The 22,028-nt window shown below is 45.4% G+C and overlaps 1 protein-coding gene and 1 pseudogene across 1 annotated transcript; one reads left to right on the forward strand and one right to left on the reverse strand.

Moving 5' to 3' along the window:
• Positions 1-9,214: 9,214 nt before the first annotated feature.
• LOC136515839 (uncharacterized) lies at positions 9,215-10,621 on the forward strand. The gene has a single exon (XM_066509323.1). It carries the CDS (start codon positions 9,215-9,217, stop codon positions 10,619-10,621), a length of 1,407 nt encoding a protein of 468 aa, XP_066365420.1.
• Positions 10,622-16,184: 5,563 nt separating this feature from the next.
• Positions 16,185-19,400, reverse strand: LOC136515840 (uncharacterized; annotated as a pseudogene).
• Positions 19,401-22,028: the final 2,628 nt, after the last annotated feature.

A 22,028-nucleotide genomic window follows, 5' to 3' on the forward strand; every position in this document is an offset into this window, starting at 1 on the left:
CTTTCTGTGTTACACTAACTAGCTCAATGAGTGACTACTACATGAAATGATTGGATAGCCTTGCAAATTGCCTAAACATGTTTAGAGTATCATTATGAACAACTTTGATATTCATGGTTAGGGGTAAAAAGGTCATTAAGCCATGCTTTGGTGTGTATCATCATTTGAATGTAGCTTGTTTGACTAAGTTTGAACTAGGTGTTAGGGACTTTGCATGGAGGTGATCACTAAAGCAAAGTTGTAGTATTTGACATAAGGAACAACTTTTATTTTTGGGTCATTGACTGATTTAGCTTCTAACATGCTTGAATTGGTCCCACAAAAATCAGCAAAACCAAGATTCAACACTTAGCAAAATTTTGCTAAGTCTTGGATCACTGACAGCCTGACAAGCCGACATTGATCATGATTTTACTCCGTTTATGTTGCGAGTTAGCACGAGATCATTGAACAACATTTGGAGATGGTACTTAGGACTACGACTTTGCATAGGGAGTTAACTCGATTGCAAAACCCGTCGTTAGGCTTGGTTTGCTTAACTGACGAACTGAACGAAGCCGTTCAGTGGCTGACCACCGGCAGAGCCTGCACGCCGCGTGTCGCCGTTGCCCTGACCGGCAATAGGGCCCATGATGCGGCGCCTGAGCGCGGCTTCAACACTCCAACGTTCGCCCACAATGCCCACGCCCCTCATTTCGTTTTCCCCGGCCTCCTTCCTTCGCCCATAGCAGAGCCGCCGAGCTCCCGCAAGCACCGAGCAGCCACCGCCGTCGCTATATGCCCGCGCAACAGCTCGCACCGAGCCACACCTTTTCCGTCACCACAGCAGCACCAATACAGATCCCCAGGCAACCCATAGCGTCCTCCTAGTGCATGCTGTTCAAGCCTCTTGGTAAGGCCACCGCGACGTGCAACGCCTCGCCGAGCTCCGTCCCTAGCGACCGTCTCCGTGGCCACGTCGCCACCATCCACCTAGGCCACAATAGGGCGCTAGATAGCTCCGCCGCAGCTCGGTGATGCTCCGGTGTAGCATTCGATCGGAGCCGCCGATAGCCCCCACCAGCGATCAGCACCATCGTCCCACCAGCACCACCGCTCTGCCATGAGCGCCGCCCGCCTGTACATAGCCTCGACGAGGAGGATGCACCGAGTCGCTCACCCGGTGCGCTAGGTCAAGTAGGTCGCTCTGTGAAGACGTCACCGCCGGCGGACTCGTCGTCGATGAGCCATGGCCGATGCGAGCTTGCTTAGCGCCGCTGGCTCTGTTTTGGTTTCGCTGACCGGTGGGGGTCAACTGACCAGTGGGTCCCGCGTGTCAGCGACTCCATGTTGTAAAGCCAGTTCATTTTGAATGCAGATTTCATATGTTTTGTAATTTTTGTATCTTCAGTTTGGTTAGCTTCAAAAATTGTGAAATAAACTTGTTAGTGTCCCTTACGGAAGTGTAGTATTTAGGAAAAATATCTTCTTGACATTTACAGTAGAAATTTTTGAAGATTTAAATAGGGATTTGAAATGTGCTTTTGAATGCATTCAAATTTGTTTATTTCATATCTAGAGTTTTGGTGCTCCAAATTTATGAAATTTTTGTGGTAAGCTTGTATCAGCATATATGAGCTCTGGTAAAAACTGAGGACCAGTGCATGTGTAGATTTATAGTTATAGATTTTTCTTTTATGAATAGTTTAATCCTTGTGTAAATTTTTTTAAATTAATTATGAATCCAAAATTCATGAAACTTTTTGGAGGTAATCCTAGTAGTATGTGGATACTAAGAAAAATAGGAAATCTATTTCTTGACACTGTCAATAGGGTTTTCCATTTATGCTAATTCAAGCCTTGCTTGCCTTATCATTTTTGTATAGGATGTTCTACTTGGTAAAATGACATGAAATTTTTATAGTAGTCCCTTGATAGCATTACGTAAGGCACTATAAATTTTTAAGAATTTTTTAAACATACCTGATATATGTTTATTATTTAACCTAGATATCTAAATAAAATAATAACGGCAATTTAAATAAATAGTTTGGACTTCACCATTATATTATCTTAAATGTATTTGGTATGCTTAAACTGTTGGTAGATTTTAATGTTGTCAAATTTTGAATGATTACATGAAGTAGAAGTATTGTTACTTTGTATTGCATATTGAATAGTTTTCCGGATAGATTCTGTAGTTTGAGGAGTTGCATGTGAAAATGTGTAACGTAAACATGGTTAAGAACAAATGTTGTAGAGAATTTGATAAGCTTTCCAGAAAGTCTAGGATCACTGAATATTGGATTAGTAGAAACTCCAGTTAGAGTGGAAACAAGTAGCTACTGTGTTGTGGCATAAACAATGCAGATGTGGAAAGTAGAATGATTAAAATAATCGGAAGAGATATGCACCTACTCAATAAAACATGAATGCACTTGTTAACATATATGCATTCATAATACTTATGCCACATTCATGCATCTAGGATCGGAGGAAGAGATCACGTTGCTGGAATTCGAAGAAGCAGAGGAAGGGAATCAGCAGGAGAATCCGCAAGCCGCAGCTCCCGAAGGCGTGGAGCAGAACCCTGAAGAGCTTCTAGAGTGTCCTGACCACCACCCTACTTCCTTTCTATGAGACAAGGCCCTGGAGCATTATAAGTCTACCAGTAATTTATAAATGTGTACTTATGTATTTATGATTGATGCATTAGGTTATAAGAGTTGAATGGAACCACTGATGCATGTAAATTCCTTGTCCAGATATTACACCTTTAACTGGTATAGGGTCCAGGATCGAATATATGCTTAGCCATGCTTAGCCGGTAGAAAGTCGGGTGATGTCATATCACCTGCGAGATATAGGTGAATACCGAGCATGGTTGGCTATATTTGCTATCGTTGGAATAGAACTATGGGGTAAAAGAAAAATCGAGACCGGGCGGGATGGTGATAGAGAAGCAAACAAATACATGGAGGTCTTAGGTATGGATCTATCCCCGTCTGTGTCGATTAAAGGGGACCGTACCGTTGTTGGCGCTTCTGATAAGATTGAACGCATGCCTCTCACTTAGCTGGCCGGATAACCTCGTTTCGACACGAAGCCGAGTAATTCTCAACTCAGGCCAGGACCATTCTGTTGTGCGCTCCTTCCGAGGGGAACGATCAGACTGAGTCCACAGGGCAGGCTTGGCCTGAGCATCCTGGCATCTGGTGTTCTAGATTGTGCAGCGCGGTACGGACCCGCAAAATGTGTACCTGAGTTGTACCAAAGGTGACCTAAGGCTATCGTGGCTGGTAGAACCTGGGTTTGTGTTAGGAATAAATTCCCAGCTGGTTGAAATCGATTCGAATCGCCGTCTCTCCCGGATAGTGAGAAACTTGGCTAGTCCCAACATCGTAGCAACTGTGTTATGAAACATGATGGTTCGGATGAATATGGAATTACAATACCTGCTATGGTTACTATTGTATGCTTCTAAATGATATACCACATGTTTGGCATAGGATAGTTGCTAATCTAGAAGTGGATAGCTATAATTAACCTGATAAAGAAATTGTAACTTGTACCATGATTCAATTGCTTTTACGCAAACATGTTGTCGAGTTACGTCCACTTATATCAGCCTTGCATAATCCTTGGAGTCATTTTATTTCTGGTTCATGACGGGTAAGTCTAGCTGAGTACCTTCTCATACTCAGGGTTTATTTTCCCATTGTTGTAGATGGCACTGTGTATCATGGTTATTGCAAGAGTTGCTTCTATCCCACTGTGGATGAGGAGTAAGCCTTGGGCTAGGCTTCTTTAGTAATTCCTATCCTTGCTTTTGTGGACCGTGATCCGACTTGGCACTGTATTAAACTATGTTGGAAACTTTATTTTCGAACTTAATTGCTTCCTGCTTTATTTATCAAACTCGGATTTATAATAACTTTTATTCGTACTCTGATGATGAAATGTATCTGTGAACTTTATGCAATATGTGGCATGTATGTTGAATCCTGTACGATCTTGGTTGTTGTAAATCGTTTATCGAGACCCGTCGTGGTACTTGACGGACTACCAGGTTTATATGGGTTCAAGTATGACAGTGCGACCGCTTGCGGGCTGCCATTGTACTTGTACTCTTATAAATTGGTCGATTCTGCGATAGAATCGACCAAGAACAGTGGAAGGTTGTGGATAATGAAATCATCATTATCCGCACCACCGGCTTGACAAACAAGCCGATAGTCTTCGAGCCAAAGTCCGGGGTTTGTCTCCCTAAAGTATTTAGGGATATGTAGGTGGTCGATACCTTGGCGGGAAAGCAGCGTTGAGGATGTGCCGGGCAAAGGCTTGAGGGCCTAGCAGGTCGAGGCTCGGGCTCCAATCCTCGCCTGCTATCGTAGCTGTCGACCACGATGAGGATGATAGCTGTGGTAGGCTCCTTCTCTTGGGTCACTGTAGGTACATCTACGGGTGTCGAGGGTGCTACGTGCGTCGTAGTTATGGTTGAGATGCTGGTGTATCTAGGCCGTAGCACGCTGCTTGTCGCCATGTGGTGCTTGGTGGACTGATGCGTCCCTAGCGGGACGCTCTGAGGGCATGCGTTGGCTGGTGTCAAGCTCACATTGCTGAGACAATGAGCTCTCCGCCTGCTGCGCCGCCGCATGCTCAAGCAACGTGCGAATTTCGTGGTGGGCCCGACGATCCTCAGGCGTTGCGGCCTCTGGAAGGCCATGGAGCAAGGCCATAGCGGTAGTGATGTTCTGAATTGCCTGAATAAAGTGAGGAAGGGTTTCATCGTCAGCGATGATTCTTTAGTTCATTTCACGGGCCACGGCACGTGCACGCCCACCGTCTCCGCGGCGTTCGATCTCCCGATCGATCTTTGCATACTCCTAAACAAGCTGTTGTTCGGCTTCGTCTATCTCCCGCTTTTAGGTTCTCAGCTGCTCCACCCCTACGTGAGGTGGGGCCACTGTCCCCCATTCAGTTCTAGTCGCCGAGGTTGCCTAGTCAGGGGTAGCCTCATCCGCGGGAGACGCTTTCGACGAAGTCACTCGGGGGGTACCCGCCATGAGACATTCTCAGGAGGGGTGATGGCTTCCTCTGCTAGAGTCAAGAGCCAGAGTCTGACCCCGACCCCTCTGTGAGGAGGCCGTGGAGGGATTCTGTAACGCTTTCGATCATCCCCACGAACTCGTTGTTCGTGGGGGACGGGATCGTGCGTTGTGCCATAAGGTGGCTAACGGTCGCCGCGGTGTTGCGGAGACCGAACGAAAGCGCCATCAGGGTGCTCCGTGCAGAGTGTTCCAAAGAGAGGGTGAGGCAGCGTGGGTCCTCCCTAGATGGCTAGGGTCCAAGGGAGACGCTGGGCTAGCGCTTAAGCCTCCCGTAGTTGAAGCCGATGGAGGGGAGAGATTGGATGGCGATGTGGGCCAACACCAACTCTCCTCCCACCATGACGATGAAGTCTAGGTTACCGAAACACACGTGTGCACCCAGGACCTAGTTGATTGCATGGCTAGCCATCCAAGGCCTGATTTGGAACGTGCAAAGGCCCCTACCTGGCGCGTCAACTGTCGGTGTTTCGAACAAACACCAACTAGTAAATTTATAATTATTGCGCGTTCGGCTCGGATGGTGTACTAAAGGACACAAGGTTTATACTAGTTGCACATTAGGCAGAACTATTGCACATGTAGCAAGAACAGGCATGATCAAGGAACCACAGCCGACCACCCATAACATAGAGTGCGGAGCCCGTAGCACGTGTAGAGAGAGATCGGAGACTGGGTCTTCTCCAGAGAACACAGAGCGGAACATGTTGCTCGACGGTTGGCAAAAAATCTTGGACATATACGTAGTATAAGTAGCGTCCGAGCAGTTGGTTCTTTACTGGACTCTTGGCCTTGGCTAGCCCATAGTCCATAACATCGAGCATGGAGCCCATGCATGTGTAGGAGGAATAGGCGTGACCAAAGAACCATAGTCGACCACACATAACATAGAGCATGGAGCCCGTAGCACATATAGGGAGAGATCGGAGACTGGGTCTTCTCCATAGAGCATAGAATAGAACGTGTGTTGCTCGACTGTTAGCGAAATATCTTGGAGATATGGAGAAACATGGCGGAGCATTTATGGAGATCTCATATTGGAGTTTATTAAGGAGTAGCTTAGAGCTCGGCGACCATAACTGGTGAATAAACCGTAATGGAGAAATAATGGAGATGAGTTATGGTGACCAGAACTTTATTCATCATGGAGTGGAGAATACATATCTAGAGCATTTCAAGGATAGAAACATATAAGGTGCTCGATGTGCCATGAATTAGGGAGATAGATTTCATCCAAGTCACATAGCCGATAAGACCCTGGTCGGGTAACCTCTTTAACCACATAAGGCCCTTCCCAGGGGAGGAGAGCTTGTGCATCCCTTTAGTTTTCTATTTTCTATGGAGAACAAGGTCGCCGACAGTAAACGAATGACCTTTGATGTTGCGGTTGTAGTATCTTCGTAAGCCTTCTAGGTATTTGGCTGTGTAGATGCAAGTTATCAGGCGTTCTTCCTTAGCCCTATCGACGTCCTCTATCCAAACAGCTGTGGCTTCCTCTTCATTATATTGTTCCACCCTAGGTGCTTGGAAGGCAATGTCCGTTGGAAGTATGGCTTCTGAACCATAGACCAAGAAATATGGAGACACATCGGTGCTATGACTAGTCTAAGTACGTAGTCCCTAGACCATAGCTGGGAGCTCTTTGAGCCATCTGCCTAGATGCTTTTCCTCTTTCTGATATAGCCTCTTTTTGAGGGCATCAAGGATCATGCTGTTCGCCCATTCGACCTGGTCGTTGGCTCTAGGATGGGCAATGGAAATGTATTTGATAGAGATGCATTGGTCTTTGCAGAAGTCCCAAAAATAATGACCAGTGAATGTGGTTCTAAGGTCGGTCATAATGCTATCCGGGAGATCGAATCTGTGGATGATATCTTCGAAGAGCTCGACTGCTTTCTTTGTAGTGGTCGAAACAAGCGGTTTGTGTTCGATCCACTTGGAGAATTTGTCAATGGCGACGTACATGTACTGGAATCCACCTGGCACTGCTTGAAGGGCCCGATCATATCCAGTCCCTAGCATGCAAAAGGCCATGAAGCTAGGATGGTCGGCAGCTCTTGTGCCGGCACGTGTATTTGCTTGGCAAAAAATTGGCATCCTTCACAACGTCGTACGAGGTCTTCTGCATCGATGATGGCCGTGGGCTAGTAAAAACTAGCTCAGAAAGCTTTGCCAACCATGTTTCTTGAGGCCATGTGGTTGCCGCAGGAACCAGAGTGAATTTCGAGAAGTAGTTTCACTCCCTCTTCTTGGGTGATGTATTTCTGCAGTATCCTTTACTTGGCACTTTTCCTCATCAAGTTCCTGTCCACCAGTACGTAATGCTTGCTTCAATGGATTAGGCGTTCAGTTTTAGTCTTATCAGTGGGTACGTCAGTGCTAGTGAGGTACTTGATGAACTGTTCCCTCCAATCAGCGGTCGGCCAGGGTACTATAAATACCAATTGCTCGACAGGGGAGATTTCTTGAACTTCCTTCTCTTCCTTAATAGACGATGTAAAGAGGTCTTGAACAAAGACCCCCGATGGAATCGCGGTGTGAGAAGAGCCTATCTTAGATAGGTGGTCGGCGAGCTGATTTTGATCTCGTACCACGTGGTGGTACTCGATACCGTAGAACTTCCCTTCGAGTTTCCTGATTTTGGCGCAATATGCATCCATCTTCTCACTAGAACAAGTCTAGTCTTTGTTGAGCTGGTTAATGACCAGCGTGGAGTCTTCGTATACCATGAGGTGTTTAACGCCGAGCTCAATGGCTATACGGAGTCCATGGAGACATGCTTCATATTTGGCGGCGTTATTGGAGGCTGGAAAATAAATTTGAAAAACATATCGGAGCTTGTCCTTGGTCGGTGTAATGAATAGAATACCAGCACTAGCACTATTGATGTTGAGGGCACCATCAAAGTACATCACCCAGTGCTCAGGGCATGTAGCAGGGATGGGCTCTTGGATCTCGGTCCACTCAGCGACAAAGTCAATGAGCGCCTATGACTTGATGGTAGGCCTGCTTTAGAATTCAATGGAGTAAGTGCCGAGCTCAATAGGGCACTTGATGATGTGGCCATTGGATTCTTTGTTGCGGAGAATGACCCCTAGAGGGAACTCAATGACCATGGCGATCTTGTAATACTCAAAGTAATGGCGGAGCTTGCGTGACGTGATTAGAATAGCGTATAGCAATTTCTAAACTTGAGGATAACAAGTTTTGGGCTCATTAAGGACCTTGTTGATGAAGTAGACCGGACATTGCACCTTATAGGCATACCTAGCCTCCTCATGTTCCACGATGATAGCTATACTAACGACGCGAGAAGTGGCGGCAATGTAGATTAGTAGAGTTTTGTCTGGCCGAGGCGTCGTCATAATCGAAGGCTTTGCTAGAAACCAGGGCCGGCCCTGGGGGTGGGCAGGGTGTGCGGCCGACCCTGGCCTCTAATTTTGGTGGGCCTCTCCCCATATAGTAGGTACTAGTATATATATATATGATTTTGTCTATAATACATATATACATGGGCTTTTGATTGCTGCGTGTTGCCTATTGGGCTGTTGGCTAAATATAGAAGCAAGCAAAAGTCAAGGAAGAGGCCCTTCGACGCTTCAGTTTCCATTCACCTCGTGAACGACCTGACCATGCGGCCGCCAGAGGTAATCGTCCTCATCCATGATCGAGCAGATGCAGATGCAGATGCAGATGTTGCTCATTCAATTTTGATCCCAATTCCCATCATCCTCATCTGTGATCCCTGATAAAGAATTGCAGCAACAAATCACAAAGGAGAAAGAACGTTTGAGGCAAGTTTTAATAAGGATAGTTGCAATTGTGAAATTTCTTAGCAAACATAGCTTGGCTTTTAGAGGAAGCAATGAGCAACTTTACAATCCAAGTAATGGCAATTTCTTAGCTGCTGCCGAGATGATAGCAGAATTTGATTTTGTAATGCAAGATCACCTCAGACATATTCAGAACAAAGAAATTCATTATTATTATCTTAGTCATAAAATTCAGAATGAGTTGATTCTCTCTTGGCTGCTGATATCACAAGCTCTATCATAAAGGTTGTTAAAGAGGCCAAGTATTTTTCCATTATTCTTGATTGCACCCCTGATGTGAGTCATCAAGAACAAATGACGTTGTTAGTTCGATGTGTTAATTTGTCTGATGCCCAAATAAAAGTTGAGGAATATTTTTTGGGGTTCTTGAAGGTGGATGATACATCTGGTTTGGGGCTTGTTAATGTAATGGTTGATGCTATTAACTCCTTCGGACTTAATATTGATGATATAAGAGGTCAAGGCTATGACAATGGTTCAAACATGAAAGGAAAACACCAAGGAGTACAGAAAAGGTTAACTAATATCAATCCAAGAGCATTGTATATGCCATGTGCTTGTCATAGTCTCAATCTTACTCTAAGTGATATGGCAACCAAAACATGTGGTAAAGCTGAGTCATTTTTTGGTATTGTTCAACGCATATATGTGCTTTTTGCTAGTTCTACAAAAAGGTGGAATGCTTTGCTGAAACATGTTCCTAGTTTAACTGTGAAATCATTGTCCAATACTCGCTGGGAGAGTCGAATCAAAAGTGTTTCAGCAATAAGATATCAAGCTACTGAGATAAGAGCAGCTTTATCTGAGTTACGTCATGATCCTAAGACTGATGCTAAAGATAAAAGTGATGCAAAAACTTTATTTGAGGCCATTAGAAAATTTGAGTTTATACTTGGTATGGTTATCTGGAATGATATTTTATTTGCCGTGAATAAAGTGAGCAAGAAGTTGCAGTCGCCAGACATGTGCATTGACTCTACATTGCAGCAAATACATGGTATGAAGCAATACTTTGAGACATACAGAAATGAAGGGTTTTCTTCTAGTCTGATTATCGCCAAAGGCATTGCATCTGACATGGGTGTAAAGGCATCATTTCTAGTAAAACGTTGTGGTACGAGGAAGAAACAATTTGACAAAAGTGATTGCCAAGAAGAAATTCTAGACGCTGAGAAGGCTTTTGAAGTTGAATATTTTAATGTTGTGGTTGATATGGCAAGATCTTCTTTAAATCATAGATTTGATAAACTCATGGAGTTTAAAGATATATTTGGTTTCTTAATGAGCTCAACTGCCCTAAAGTCATTAGATGATACTGAACTTGAAGAGTGCTGCACTAAATTTGCCAAAAAAATTTCGGTTGATGGATCATCCAATGTTGGGGTACATGATCTTATTTCTGAATTGAAGATTTTGAAATTCACATTGCTAGAAGGTACATTGTCTGCTATGGAGATTTTCAAGCATGTCAGAGAGTTGGATTGTTATCCAAATATTTCCATTGCTTATAGGATCTTATTTACTGTTCCTGTGACGGTCGCATCAGCTGAAAGAAGCTTTTCAAAGTTAAAATTATTGAAGAACTATTTGAGGTCAACAATGTCTCAAGAAAGGCTAAATGGCTTGGCGACTTTATGCATCGAGAAGAAGTTGTTGGATGAGATCGATATCAATAGTATAATCAATGATTTTGCGTCTTGAAATGTAAGAAGAAATTGCTTTAGATAGTGTCAAGTGCCAACTAAGTAATATATTATTACATATGTCCATTTTATTAACTTTGAGAGATTATATATAAGCTTTTTTGGTGCTTTGAATATTATCTAAATTGATGTGTATTTGTGAGACTATATATATCTATAAAAAATCTATATAAATAATTTTTTGAAAGTAGACTATGGGCCTCCATATTAGTTCTCGACCATGGCCTCGAAAAACTCAGGACCGGCGCTGCTAGAAACAACTTGAGCTGCTCGAAAGCTATGTCTGCCTCATCAGACAAGGAAAAGCGTTCGGAGGCCTTGAGGAGTTTGAAGAACGGTAGTCCCTTTTTGTCGAGGCACGATATGAAGTGGCTGAGAGCAGTCATGCAGCCTGTGAGCTTTTGTATGTCCTTTACACAAGTTGGGAGTTTCATGTTAGTGATGGCGGAGACCTTGTGGGGTTGGGTTTGATGCCACAGGCACTGACGATGTAGCCCAAGAGTATGCCGGATGGAACTCTAAAGATGCACTTTGAAGGATTCAGCTTCCATCTGTACCTTTTTAGGTTGGTGAATGTTTCTTCGAGATCGGCGATGAGATTGTCGGCGGTCTTGGACTTGATGACCACATCATCGATGTAAGCTTCGACGTTACGGCCTATCTATTATCGAGGTACATCTGGATGGCCCTTTGGTAGGTCACCCCAGCGTTCTTGAGTCTGAAGGACATGGTGGTATAACAGTACGCACTAAAAGGCATGATGAACGACGTCTTGATCTGGTCGTCTTCCTTGAGGGAAATCTGGTGATAGATGGAGTAACAATCGAGGAAGGAGAGCAGTTCACAACTGGCGGTGGAGTCTACAACCTTGTCTATCCGAGGTAGACCGAAGGGGTCTTTAGGACAGTGTTTGTTAAGATCAGTGTAATCAACGCACATTCTCCATTCTTTATTCTTTTTTTTGAATGAGAACAGGGTTTGCTAACCACTTAGGATGATACACTTCTTTAATGAATCCTATAGCTGGGAGCCATTTTATTTCTACCCTAATAGCCTCCTTGTCTGGCGTGAATCGTCGGAGTTTCTACTTGATCGGTTTAGCGGTCGGCGAGACATTCAAGGAGTGCTCGATCTTCTCCCATGGTACCCCCGGTATGTCTGTAGGTTTCTAAGCAAACACGTCGGCGTTGGCACGTAGGAAGGAGACAAGCGTGCTTTCTTATTTGGGGTCGAGATGAGCCCCAATCTTCACGGTCTTAGAGGGGTCGTCGAGGCCGAGGCTGACCTCCTTAGTTTCCTTGGACTTGGTGGAGGTGCAAGGAGGCTCCAGCGATGGGATCTCTAGGTCATTGGTGGGCACCGTCTTGGCATTGGTAACCATGCTAGCCATCTAGATGGAGAGGTTGGTGGCTTCGGCGTGGGCGAGACTTTCTGTCTCGCAGGCATAGGTGATGGAGAGGTTGGCCCACAGGGCCAGGGCTCCTACAGGCAAAGGAATCTTCAGCACTAGATAGGTGTAGTGTGGAATGGCCATGAACTTGGCCAGAGCTGGCCGACCAAGTATGGCGTGGTAGGTGGTGTTGAAGTCAGCGACGTAGAAGTTGATGTGCTCGACGCGGTAATTGCTGGCCGTGCTGAACTACACTGGGAGGGTGATCTCTCTAAGTGGTCTGGATGCCCTGCTAGGTACCGCACCCTAGAAGGAGGAGTGGGAGGATGTGAGGTCTCCTATCCCGAGGCCTAGATCCTTTAGGGCTCTGGCGAAGAGGAGGTTTAGAGCACTCCCGCTGTCGACGAGCACTTTTCTGAAAAGCACTTTCTGGATGGTTGTGTCAAGGACAAGGGGGAAGCGCCCTATGTAAGGGATGTTTGCCCACTGATCAGCCCTACTGAAGGTGATGGGGACCTCAGACCAGGGGCAATAGCTAGGGTTAGCGATGGCATCTTCTGCATTGACGGCGAGCACCCGGCAGACGCTAAGCTTCCGATCTCTTCTGCTCTCGGCGGAGGCAAGGCCCCCGAAGATGGTGGCGACCACCTTGTCATGATCCTGGAAGGCATTGTTGTTGCCCCTAGGTGGTCAGCAGCCTCTGGCTTCATCGTTGTTGTCATCGTCCGGCTTTTTGGCCTAGAACTCTTTAGCCAAGCTAAGACAGTCCTTCATCTTATGCTTGGCATTTTTATAGAGAGGGCACAGGGTCTTCGAGGATCTTCTTGTACTGCTCATCATAGTTGCGCTTGGCTCGAGGTTCTTCGACAGGCGACAACGATGTGATCCGGTTGACGGCGGTGATATTGACCAGATTTGGACCCTTCTGGCCGATCACGGCCACTGTCTCGATGGTGACTGTCGTCATCGTATCAGCAATCATTGTGGCATCGGTCGTCGGGTCGCCCATCGCTGCGGCGAGTTGGGCGATGAGTGCCCGTGTTCTCGTTGAAGCGTACTTCATCTTCTTCGGCGTCGGCGTAATGGTTGGCTGTCGTAATCATCTCGCCAATCCCCATGGGTGGCTTGCGGTTGAACTTAGAGCGGAGGTCATGGTGATGGAGTCTTCGGACGAAGGCGATGATGACCTCTACCTCCGTGATGTTGGGAATAGAATTTCTCATCTCAGAAAAGCGTCTGATGTAGCTACGGAGGAGCTCGGACTGGCTTCTGATAGATGCGGTTTCAGATCGTGCTTGGTGTCCGGCCGAGTACATGTAGCCATGTAGTTTTTGATAAAAACCTTCTTTAGCTCTTCCCAGGATCCGATGAAGCCCGGGGCGAGGATTGTGAACCAGTTCTTCACAGTTGGCGTAAGCATGACGGGAAGATAGTTTGCTATGACACTGGTGTCACCCCCGGCGGCACGCACTGTAGTGGCATAAGCTTATAGCCACTGTGTGGGGTTCATGCATCCCTCGTAGGGCTCGACCCCAGTGATTTTGAAACCCTGGGGCCACCGAAGAGTTCGGAGTGCTCTTGTGAAAGCTTTGGGCCCCTTGGGATTATCTTTGTCGTGATCTATGGCATCACCAGCATTGAGTGGTTGGAGGGCTGAGTCCGGATTACCGAACTCTTGCTCATACTCTTGATGGCAGCGTACTTCTTCTTCATGGTGAGAAAAATGGAGCTCGTCGATACGTCGTCGCGCATCTCGAAGATTGTTGAGGTGTATTCGAACGTCCTGTTCGACTTCCTAGTCATGCTGGCGAGGGTGGTCAACACGGTTGCCCCTAGCTCCCCCTAGAGAGGCAGTGCATCATCACGATGCTGGTCGGCGAAACGATTTTGGCTGGGGCGACGATTAGATCTTGGCATGGCTGATCGACAAATCGAGCTCGTCGAGTATGAAGGTCTCTGATCCTGGCTGATCTCGTTGACCTAGCAGTGCGCCGCTTTAAGCATGGTGGTGACCTTGGCGACCTCCGGCGTCTGCGGGAGCCAGGCGAGCTCAGTTGGCAGCCACAACCAAGTTAGCGCTTGGAGTCTTGTAGACGTCGTGGCCAGTCAACAGGGGCAAATTCATCATCGAGGTTGCGCTGGAGTTGGTGGGACCTTCCTTGTGAGTCGAGCTAGTCGTTGCGAGTAGCCTCGGCTAGCGCAAGGGCAGCCTCATTTGCTCGGCGCTGCGCATGGTTGACGTTCCTGTTGATGCGAGCGGCGCGGTCCTCCTCGGTTTCCCCTTCCCGTGGGGGGCTGTCGACGCTGACGTTGAAGATTGCACCTCCACTGAAGGGAGGGAAAGGAGGTTGTTCGGCGGTGGTTTCAGCGATAGTCTCCATAGAGCCCTGGGACTCAGAGTCTGGATTCTCCTCTAGGATGGTTTAAAGGGATGCTCTAGGGCGTCGGCCGATGTGTAGCATGTTGACAACCGGCGGAAGCTGGTCGGCGATCTGGTCGGTGAGAGGATGGGTATCTCCAACCTGGTCGACGAATTTGCCCCTTAGGGCATCTTGATAGGCAGTGGCGATGCTGGTGAGCCCGAAGGGTAAAGCCATAGCCCCTAGAGTTTCTCGACCAGCCTCTGATAGATCTGGATCATAGGGTGATCGGTGCTGAACCAGAGTGGTCAGGACCGAATTCTGCGATGGAGAGGCAATCGGCGAGCTTCTGGCCAACCTGATCGATAGATGCGATCAAATCGTTGTTGTTGATTTGCCTCCTCGGGTAGCGGGGGAGCGGGCGGCGAATTGTTGACGAAGGTGTTGGGGTGATCGGTGCGGTATTGATCTGCACCGGCTCGATGAGCTCTCCGACTCCGTCAGCGTTGATGATCCAGGAGATCGATCTGACTAGTGTGCCAACTTGTTCGACATGGAAACAACACGCACACCCCTACCTTAGCGCGCCAACTGTCGACATAATATCATTGGCAGTCCTCCGAGGGGTATCCCACGAAGGTAGATTGATCGACAGAGATGCATGTAATCGAGAACAAGAAGGCAACAGAGACACACGAGTTAAACAGGTTCGGGCCGTCAGCGCGACGTAATACCCTACTCCTGTGGTCTGTGGGATTATATTGGCTATCGTATGATATTACGTGTGTTTGGAGGGGATCCATGTCCGCCTTATATAGTCCGGGGAGCAGAGTTACAAGTCGGTTAGATATAGGAGATAACCAGAAAGTAATAACAGATTACAGGAATCATGTGATCATATGTATCCTAACAGATCTCGTAGTATCTTCAGGATATCTTCCCGGTGTCTTGCGGGACGCGCCGAGCAGCGCCGTGCCCCGCATGGCTTCGTCTTGTGGGCTGAGCCACCCCGGGGGCGTAGCCCATATAGTATGCCGTGGGTATCTAGGGTCGTACCCCCATATTGATTGTCGCTCCTATACTTTGTTATTTTTTATTCTGATGGCCCGGTCGCCGCTTGTCACCAGGAATGAGCAAGTGGCAAGTCCGTGAATCAGATGTGGAAGGTTTTTGGGACGACTAGCGCCCTGTTCGTTTGGTTTATAAGTCGTACTTTTTCAGTCAACTAACAGTATTTTTTTCTCACAATAAATCAATAAACAGTACTTTCAGTCATGGCTTATCAGCCAAACGAACGTGGCATAGGTTGGGATCATCACTTCAGTTGTGCCATAAGGTAGCGCAATGCCTTTTGAGCTCGGTGGAATCTCTGGTCCTGCACTCCTCTCGTGTTCTACTACTAGTAATAGCTAGCCGCCAGAAGACGCCACTTCTTCCGTTTGACGGAGTAGAAGAATCAAGAATGTTCCAGAATCCATGGGTTCGGCAGCCTTGACCGGTTTCACTTTCAATTCAACCAGGAGGCAGGAGCTAGCAACTTTCAAGTTTCAGCGGGTGGGTACCGCCAGTCGGCAGTCGCAGTAGATTCATCATTCAACAGCATCCAAGATTGCTTTGGAGTTTGGAGGCACCTATGCCTACCCACGCACTACTATAGCGTACACTCCTCAACTCTGCAGATTCCGTTCAACCCTTGATGCAAAAAAGAAGAGTAATGACAGATTTAGTGAGAAATGGCTATATGCTGCAACACGTAGCTGTCAAAATGGTATTCTCCAAAAGACCAATATGTTCACGCCAGTAAAGCCGGGGAACATATTATATATAGAATACATGTGTACTAATATGGCCTTGATGCACTAGTATTATGAAATGCAGCGAATGCACTTTGCATAGTTCAATACAGAAACCATTATGATGTGTCATGTGTGATTCATCAAAAGCGCTATCTTCATATTCAGCAATTGCTGAAATCCATAGGCAGGCAGCCATTATATAGAGCCTATTTCAGTATAATCAACGCATAACAGTTGCTACATGAAGCTAGGGGTAACAAGCGAGTCACCCTATTCCAATTATGTACAGACCTGACCTGACCACAACAAATTATTACATCTCAAATGAGCAAAATACCTACGAGCTGTCCTGCTTCGGTTTCTCGCTGAGATCAGAGTACTGGCCTCCCATCAGCTGCAGTATCTCGGTCCAGAGGCAAGAAGGATCGCCTGTCAAGGCATCGCTGATCAGCTCCGCGCTGCAAGACGCGACAGCCCAGTATCCCGCCCTGATCTCACCCAACAGTTGCTCATAGTCCCAGGCAGCGTGCCCGACGTAGAACCTCAGGTCCTGGGTCCTGATCGCACCGCTTTTCATCAGAACGGCGGCCTTCTCAAAGTCAGTCCGGAAGCCGTAGCAGATGCCTGGTATGACTTCTTCAAACCCCTCGAGACGCGAGCTGTCGTCGGTCCTCACGAGGAACATGCTCATGTCGACAGGGCCTCCGAAGAAGAGCGGGGAATCACCGAAAGGGGTTGCCTGGTCTTGGAACGTTGGATTCACGTGCTTGATCTTTGTGTAAAGTGGACGATTCAGGATAACTCCGAACGGGCCATCAAATGTACCCCTTGAACAAGTCTAAGGGCTCGTTTAGTTGGCGAAATTTTGGGTGAAATGGTACTGCAGCACTTTCGTTGTTATTTAGCAATTAGTGTCCAATCATAGTCTAATTAGGCTTAAAAGATTTGTCTCGTGAATTTCGTCTAAACTGTGTAATTAGTTTTATTTTTTATTTATATTTAATGCTTCATGCATGCGTCCAAAGCTTCGATGCGACGGAGAATCTTGAAAAATTTTGCAAAATGGAGGGAACTAAACACTACCTAAGGATGAAGATGACGGTTCTTTCAAAGATGCTATCGTCATCAAGCGCTTCAGTAGCAACCAAAACACATCCTGCCTCTGGCATTGTAATAGCATGAGCCCACTTTTGAGGGAGCTGTAATGGATCACCTGAGGAGGCCTTTGACTCTGTGGGAGTACTTGGATACACTAATAGCTCCTGATTCAAAGACAGAAGCAGATATGAAAAACAAGAAGGCATAGAGCTGTGCTGACCAGTTGGTGACAATTGGCTTGCTGCAAAGAATGGAAATTCTCTACAACAACAATTTTATTAAACAATGAAAACTACTCCCTCCGTCCCTATTAAAGTGTCGCCGTGGGATTCGTGCTAGTCAAAATTTCTCAAGTTTGACTACATTTACAGAAAATATTAGCAACATTTGTATCTCTAAATATATTTATTATGAAAATAGATTCAATGATTTATCTAATGGTACTAATTATATACTATAAATATTAATATTTTCTTTTATATATTTAGTGAAAGTTAAGTATGTTTTACTTCTCGGGAAGTGAGAACGACAGATTAAAAGGGACAGAGGGAGTAATCTACAACAACATACAAATAAATCTAATGGGATGCAAAACAATGGCTTGGTACAGCCTTGATATAATGAATAATGATATGGCAGCAAATTTTTCAAGAATGGAAAATCCACTGTTAGTGCTCCTCCCTCCCCCCCCCCCCCCCCCCCCCCCAAATAGGTTATTCAGAATGATTCATTTGATAGCCATTCTATGGTGCACCATTGAAAGTCCTAATTCTAGGACCATCCTGCCGAAACTTCTTTTTTCAAAAGAGGAGAGAGAAGAATTAAAGTAGCAAATGGAGTTGAAGCTATTGGAGATCTTTCTCTAGAATTAGTTGATGGTTTTCTACTTAAGCTTTCAGATGTTCTATTTGTACCCTCTTTGCGAAGAAACTTAATAAGTGTTTCACGTTTAGGTGACGATGGATATGATTGCCATTTTGGTAATGGCAAATGTCAGATTGTTTATAATAATAAATGTGTTGGTCTTGCCTTCCGACAAGACAAACTTTATTAATTATCACTTTTCTGAGAATGTGAATGATGTAAGTACTGAGAATGAGAATGCCTCTTCATCTATGAATGCCACAAATAAGCGGAAGAGAGTGCATGATGTATCTTCGAAATTATAGCAGTGTCGTTTAGGCCATATTTCGAGGGGGAGAATAGAGCGATTGATTAAGAAATCAATTCTTCCGCCATTAGAATTTTTAGATTTAGAACAATGCATAGATTGCATAAAAGAAAAGTACGTTAAGAAAATAAAGAAAGATGCCAAACGAAGCGTAGAAATTTTAGAAATAGTTTACACAGACATTTGTGGTCCTTTCCCTGTGAAGAGTGTGGATGGTTATGATTCATTCATAATATTCATAGATGACTATTCTCGTTTTGGCTATATTCATAGATGACTATTCTCATTTTGGCTATATTCATAGATGACTTTTCCTGTGAACCGTGGGGGAGAATACTACGGTCGACACACCCCATATGACCAAGTTGCTGGACCCTTTGCAAGGTACTTACAGGAAAATGGCATAGTAGCCCAGTATTCTACATCAGACGAGCCTCAGCAGAATGGAGTAGCTGAAACACGTAACCGTACCCTTATGGATATGGTGAGAAGCATGATAAGTTACTCTACCTTACCGATAAGTTTATGGATGGAGGCGTTAAAAACCGTCATTCGTATACTTAATCGAGTGCCAAGTAAGTCAATGCCCAAAACACCATATGAGTTGTGGACAGAAAAGAAACCATCACTAAACTATTTACGTGTGTGGGGTTGTCTAGCTAAGGCAAAAGTATTTAACCCAAACATAGGGAAGCTGGACTCCAAGACAGTCAGCTGCCATTTCATTGGCTATCCAGAAAAGTCAAAAGGTCATCGCTTCTATTGTCCTGATAGATAAACGAAGATTGCAGAAACAAGACATGATGTCTTCTTAGAGGAACATATGATAAGGGGGAGCATGGTAGCGCGAGAAATTAGTTTTGAAGAGAAGCAGGTATACGTGCCCACTCCCATGGTTTAGGAGCCATTCTTCATGCTACCTGTTGTTGTTGTACCAACAGTGCAAGATACTGTAGTAACATCACCTGTTGTTAGTTCTTCTATGGCAACAATAAATGAACATGAAGAACATGTCCTTCAGGATCCCCAAGAACCCGTTGTCACACATGAGGGAGAGCAACAACAGCCTCGTATAGAACAAGCATCATCTAAAGAGGCCCCTAGATGGTCTCAAAGAGTCAGGAGATCAGTCATTCCTGATGATTATGAAGTTTATAAAAGTGAGGAATTTCAAATAGAGGGTGATCCCACCTTATTTGAAGAAGCCATGAGAAGCGCTCACTCATCCAAGTGGCTTTAAGCCATGGAAGATGAAATGAAATCTATGAAAACTAACGGTGTTTGGAACTTAGAAACAATTCCTAAAGGAGCCAAGACAGTATACTGTAAATGGGTCTACAAAACTAAGCATGACTCCAAAGGGAATATAGAAAGGTTTAAAACGCGACTTGTGGCAAAAGGTTTCACGCAAAGAGAAGACATAGATTACAATGAGACATTTTCTCCAGTCTCATGTAAGGATTCTTTTAGAATCATAATGGCGCTTGTAGCACATTACGACTTAGAATTATATCAGATGGATGTAAAGACGGCGTTCCTAAACGAGGATCTGGAGGAAAATGTTTACATGGCACAACCAAAAGGTTTTGTTGTGGAAGGAAAAGAACGTATGGGATGTCGCCTAAAGAAATCCATTTATGGATTAAAACAAGCTTCAAGACAGTGGTATTTAAAGTTTGACAGTACAATAAAAAAGTTTGGGTTTCAAGAAAATATAGAGGACAATTGCGTTTACGCAAAGTTCAAGAATGGAAAATACATTTTCCTAGTCTTGTATGTGGATGACATCCTGCTCGCTAGCAGTGATGTTAGTCTACTACTAGAAACAAAGAAGTTCTTGTCGTCAAGTTTGATATGAAGGATCTCGGTGAAGCTTCGTTCGTCCTAGAAATAGAGATTTACCGAGATAGAGAAAATGGGGTTTTAGGATTATCATAAAAGGCATACTTAGAAAAAGTTCTAAAGAAATACAATATGCAAAATTATAAGTCATCACATGCTCCCATAGTCAAGGACGACAGATATGGAGAATTTTAATGTCCCAGGAACCAATATGAGATCGATTAAATGAAAGCGGTTCTATATAGTTCAGCTGTCGAAAGTTTACAGTATGCTCAAGTGTGTACTCGCCTTGACTTAGCATTTGTTACCGGGTTGCTTGGCAGATATCAGAGTAATCCAGGAATAGAACACTAGAAATTAGTAAAGAAAAATTTGTGTTACTTGCAAGGTACGAAGGGTCTCATGCTAACGTACAAAAGATGTGATTCACTGCACAAAGAGGGGTATATAGATTCTGATTATGCGGGAGATGAAAGAAAGTCCACGTCAGGATACGTATTCACTCTTGCAGGAGGAGCTATATCGTGGAAAAGCTCAAAGCAAACTATCACTACATCGTCCACAATGTATGTTGAGTTTGTAGCATGTTATGAGGCCACAGGGCAGGTAAATTAGCTAAAGAAATTCATGTCTGGGTTGAAAGTGGTAGACGACATACATAACCACTCAAGTTATACTGCGATAATAATCCAGCAGTATGTTATGCTCACAACAATAAGTCAAGTGGTGCTACCAAATACATTGACATAAAGTATTATGTTGTGAAAGACAAAGTTCGGGATCATATAATTAGTCTTGAGCATATAAGAACAGAAAAGATGCTCGTGGATCCGTTTACAAAAGGCTTATCACCCAGCGTGTTCAGAGAACACTTAGCCAGCATGGGTTTAAGGGAAAACCTATGATTCCTGGACAATAAGGGCCTAGTTAAGAATCTGTTTCAAAACAGAGAGGTGCGTTGTCGCTGTTTAATCTAATGGCAACTGACCATGATGATAAGGCACGCTCTATGCACTGATCTGTGATGGAATGGGAACAAGATAAAATAAGTAAGTTGAGTTTAAGTCATAAGGTGAGATCAAGGGGAGAATATTAGTGGATCTCTATCCAATTGGCCCAACGGGCAATTGGCCCTTGGATCCACGCCCTGATCGGGGCGCCCAACCCTACATGGTTGGTGGACCCCCATCACACTGCGCTATAAAAGAGAGGTGGGGACCAGCGGCTCAGATCATGAAGTTCACCTGAGCTATAGTTGCCCCACCGACACAACCCTAATCCGATCTAAGAGAGGGTGCGCAGCCAGTGACGGAAAGCATCGCCACCGGCCAAATGCCGCCACTGCACCGCCGCCCTTCGACACAGTGCCTCCACCGAGTCTTCACCGAGCGCCGCCATGGCCAGCCCGTCTTCCTCGAAGGCGGCCAATGGTTTGCACTTCTTTCACCCCTCTCCCTCTCACTCTATCTATTGATCCCATACTAGTAGATGTTCTAGGATTCACTGTTTATTCTAAAAGCAAGTAAACATGCTAGATCTATGGCTAATGATCCTGTGTGTGTTATGTCTATCAGGCGCTACAACCTTTGCCACATTTGTCAAGCGCAGAGCGTAATATGGTGGGTGTGCAGAGCTGATGAGTTAGATTGCGTGGCTCCTGGAGAGCTAATTTTGCACCGTGGCTAGGCAAACAGGCAATGGCGAACGTGATGGCTGCTCTAAGATCCATTCCTGACTTCCTGTGTTGT

This window comes from Miscanthus floridulus, chromosome 17, assembly GCF_019320115.1.
Source record: "Miscanthus floridulus cultivar M001 chromosome 17, ASM1932011v1, whole genome shotgun sequence".
Taxonomy (NCBI): domain Eukaryota; kingdom Viridiplantae; phylum Streptophyta; class Magnoliopsida; order Poales; family Poaceae; genus Miscanthus; species Miscanthus floridulus.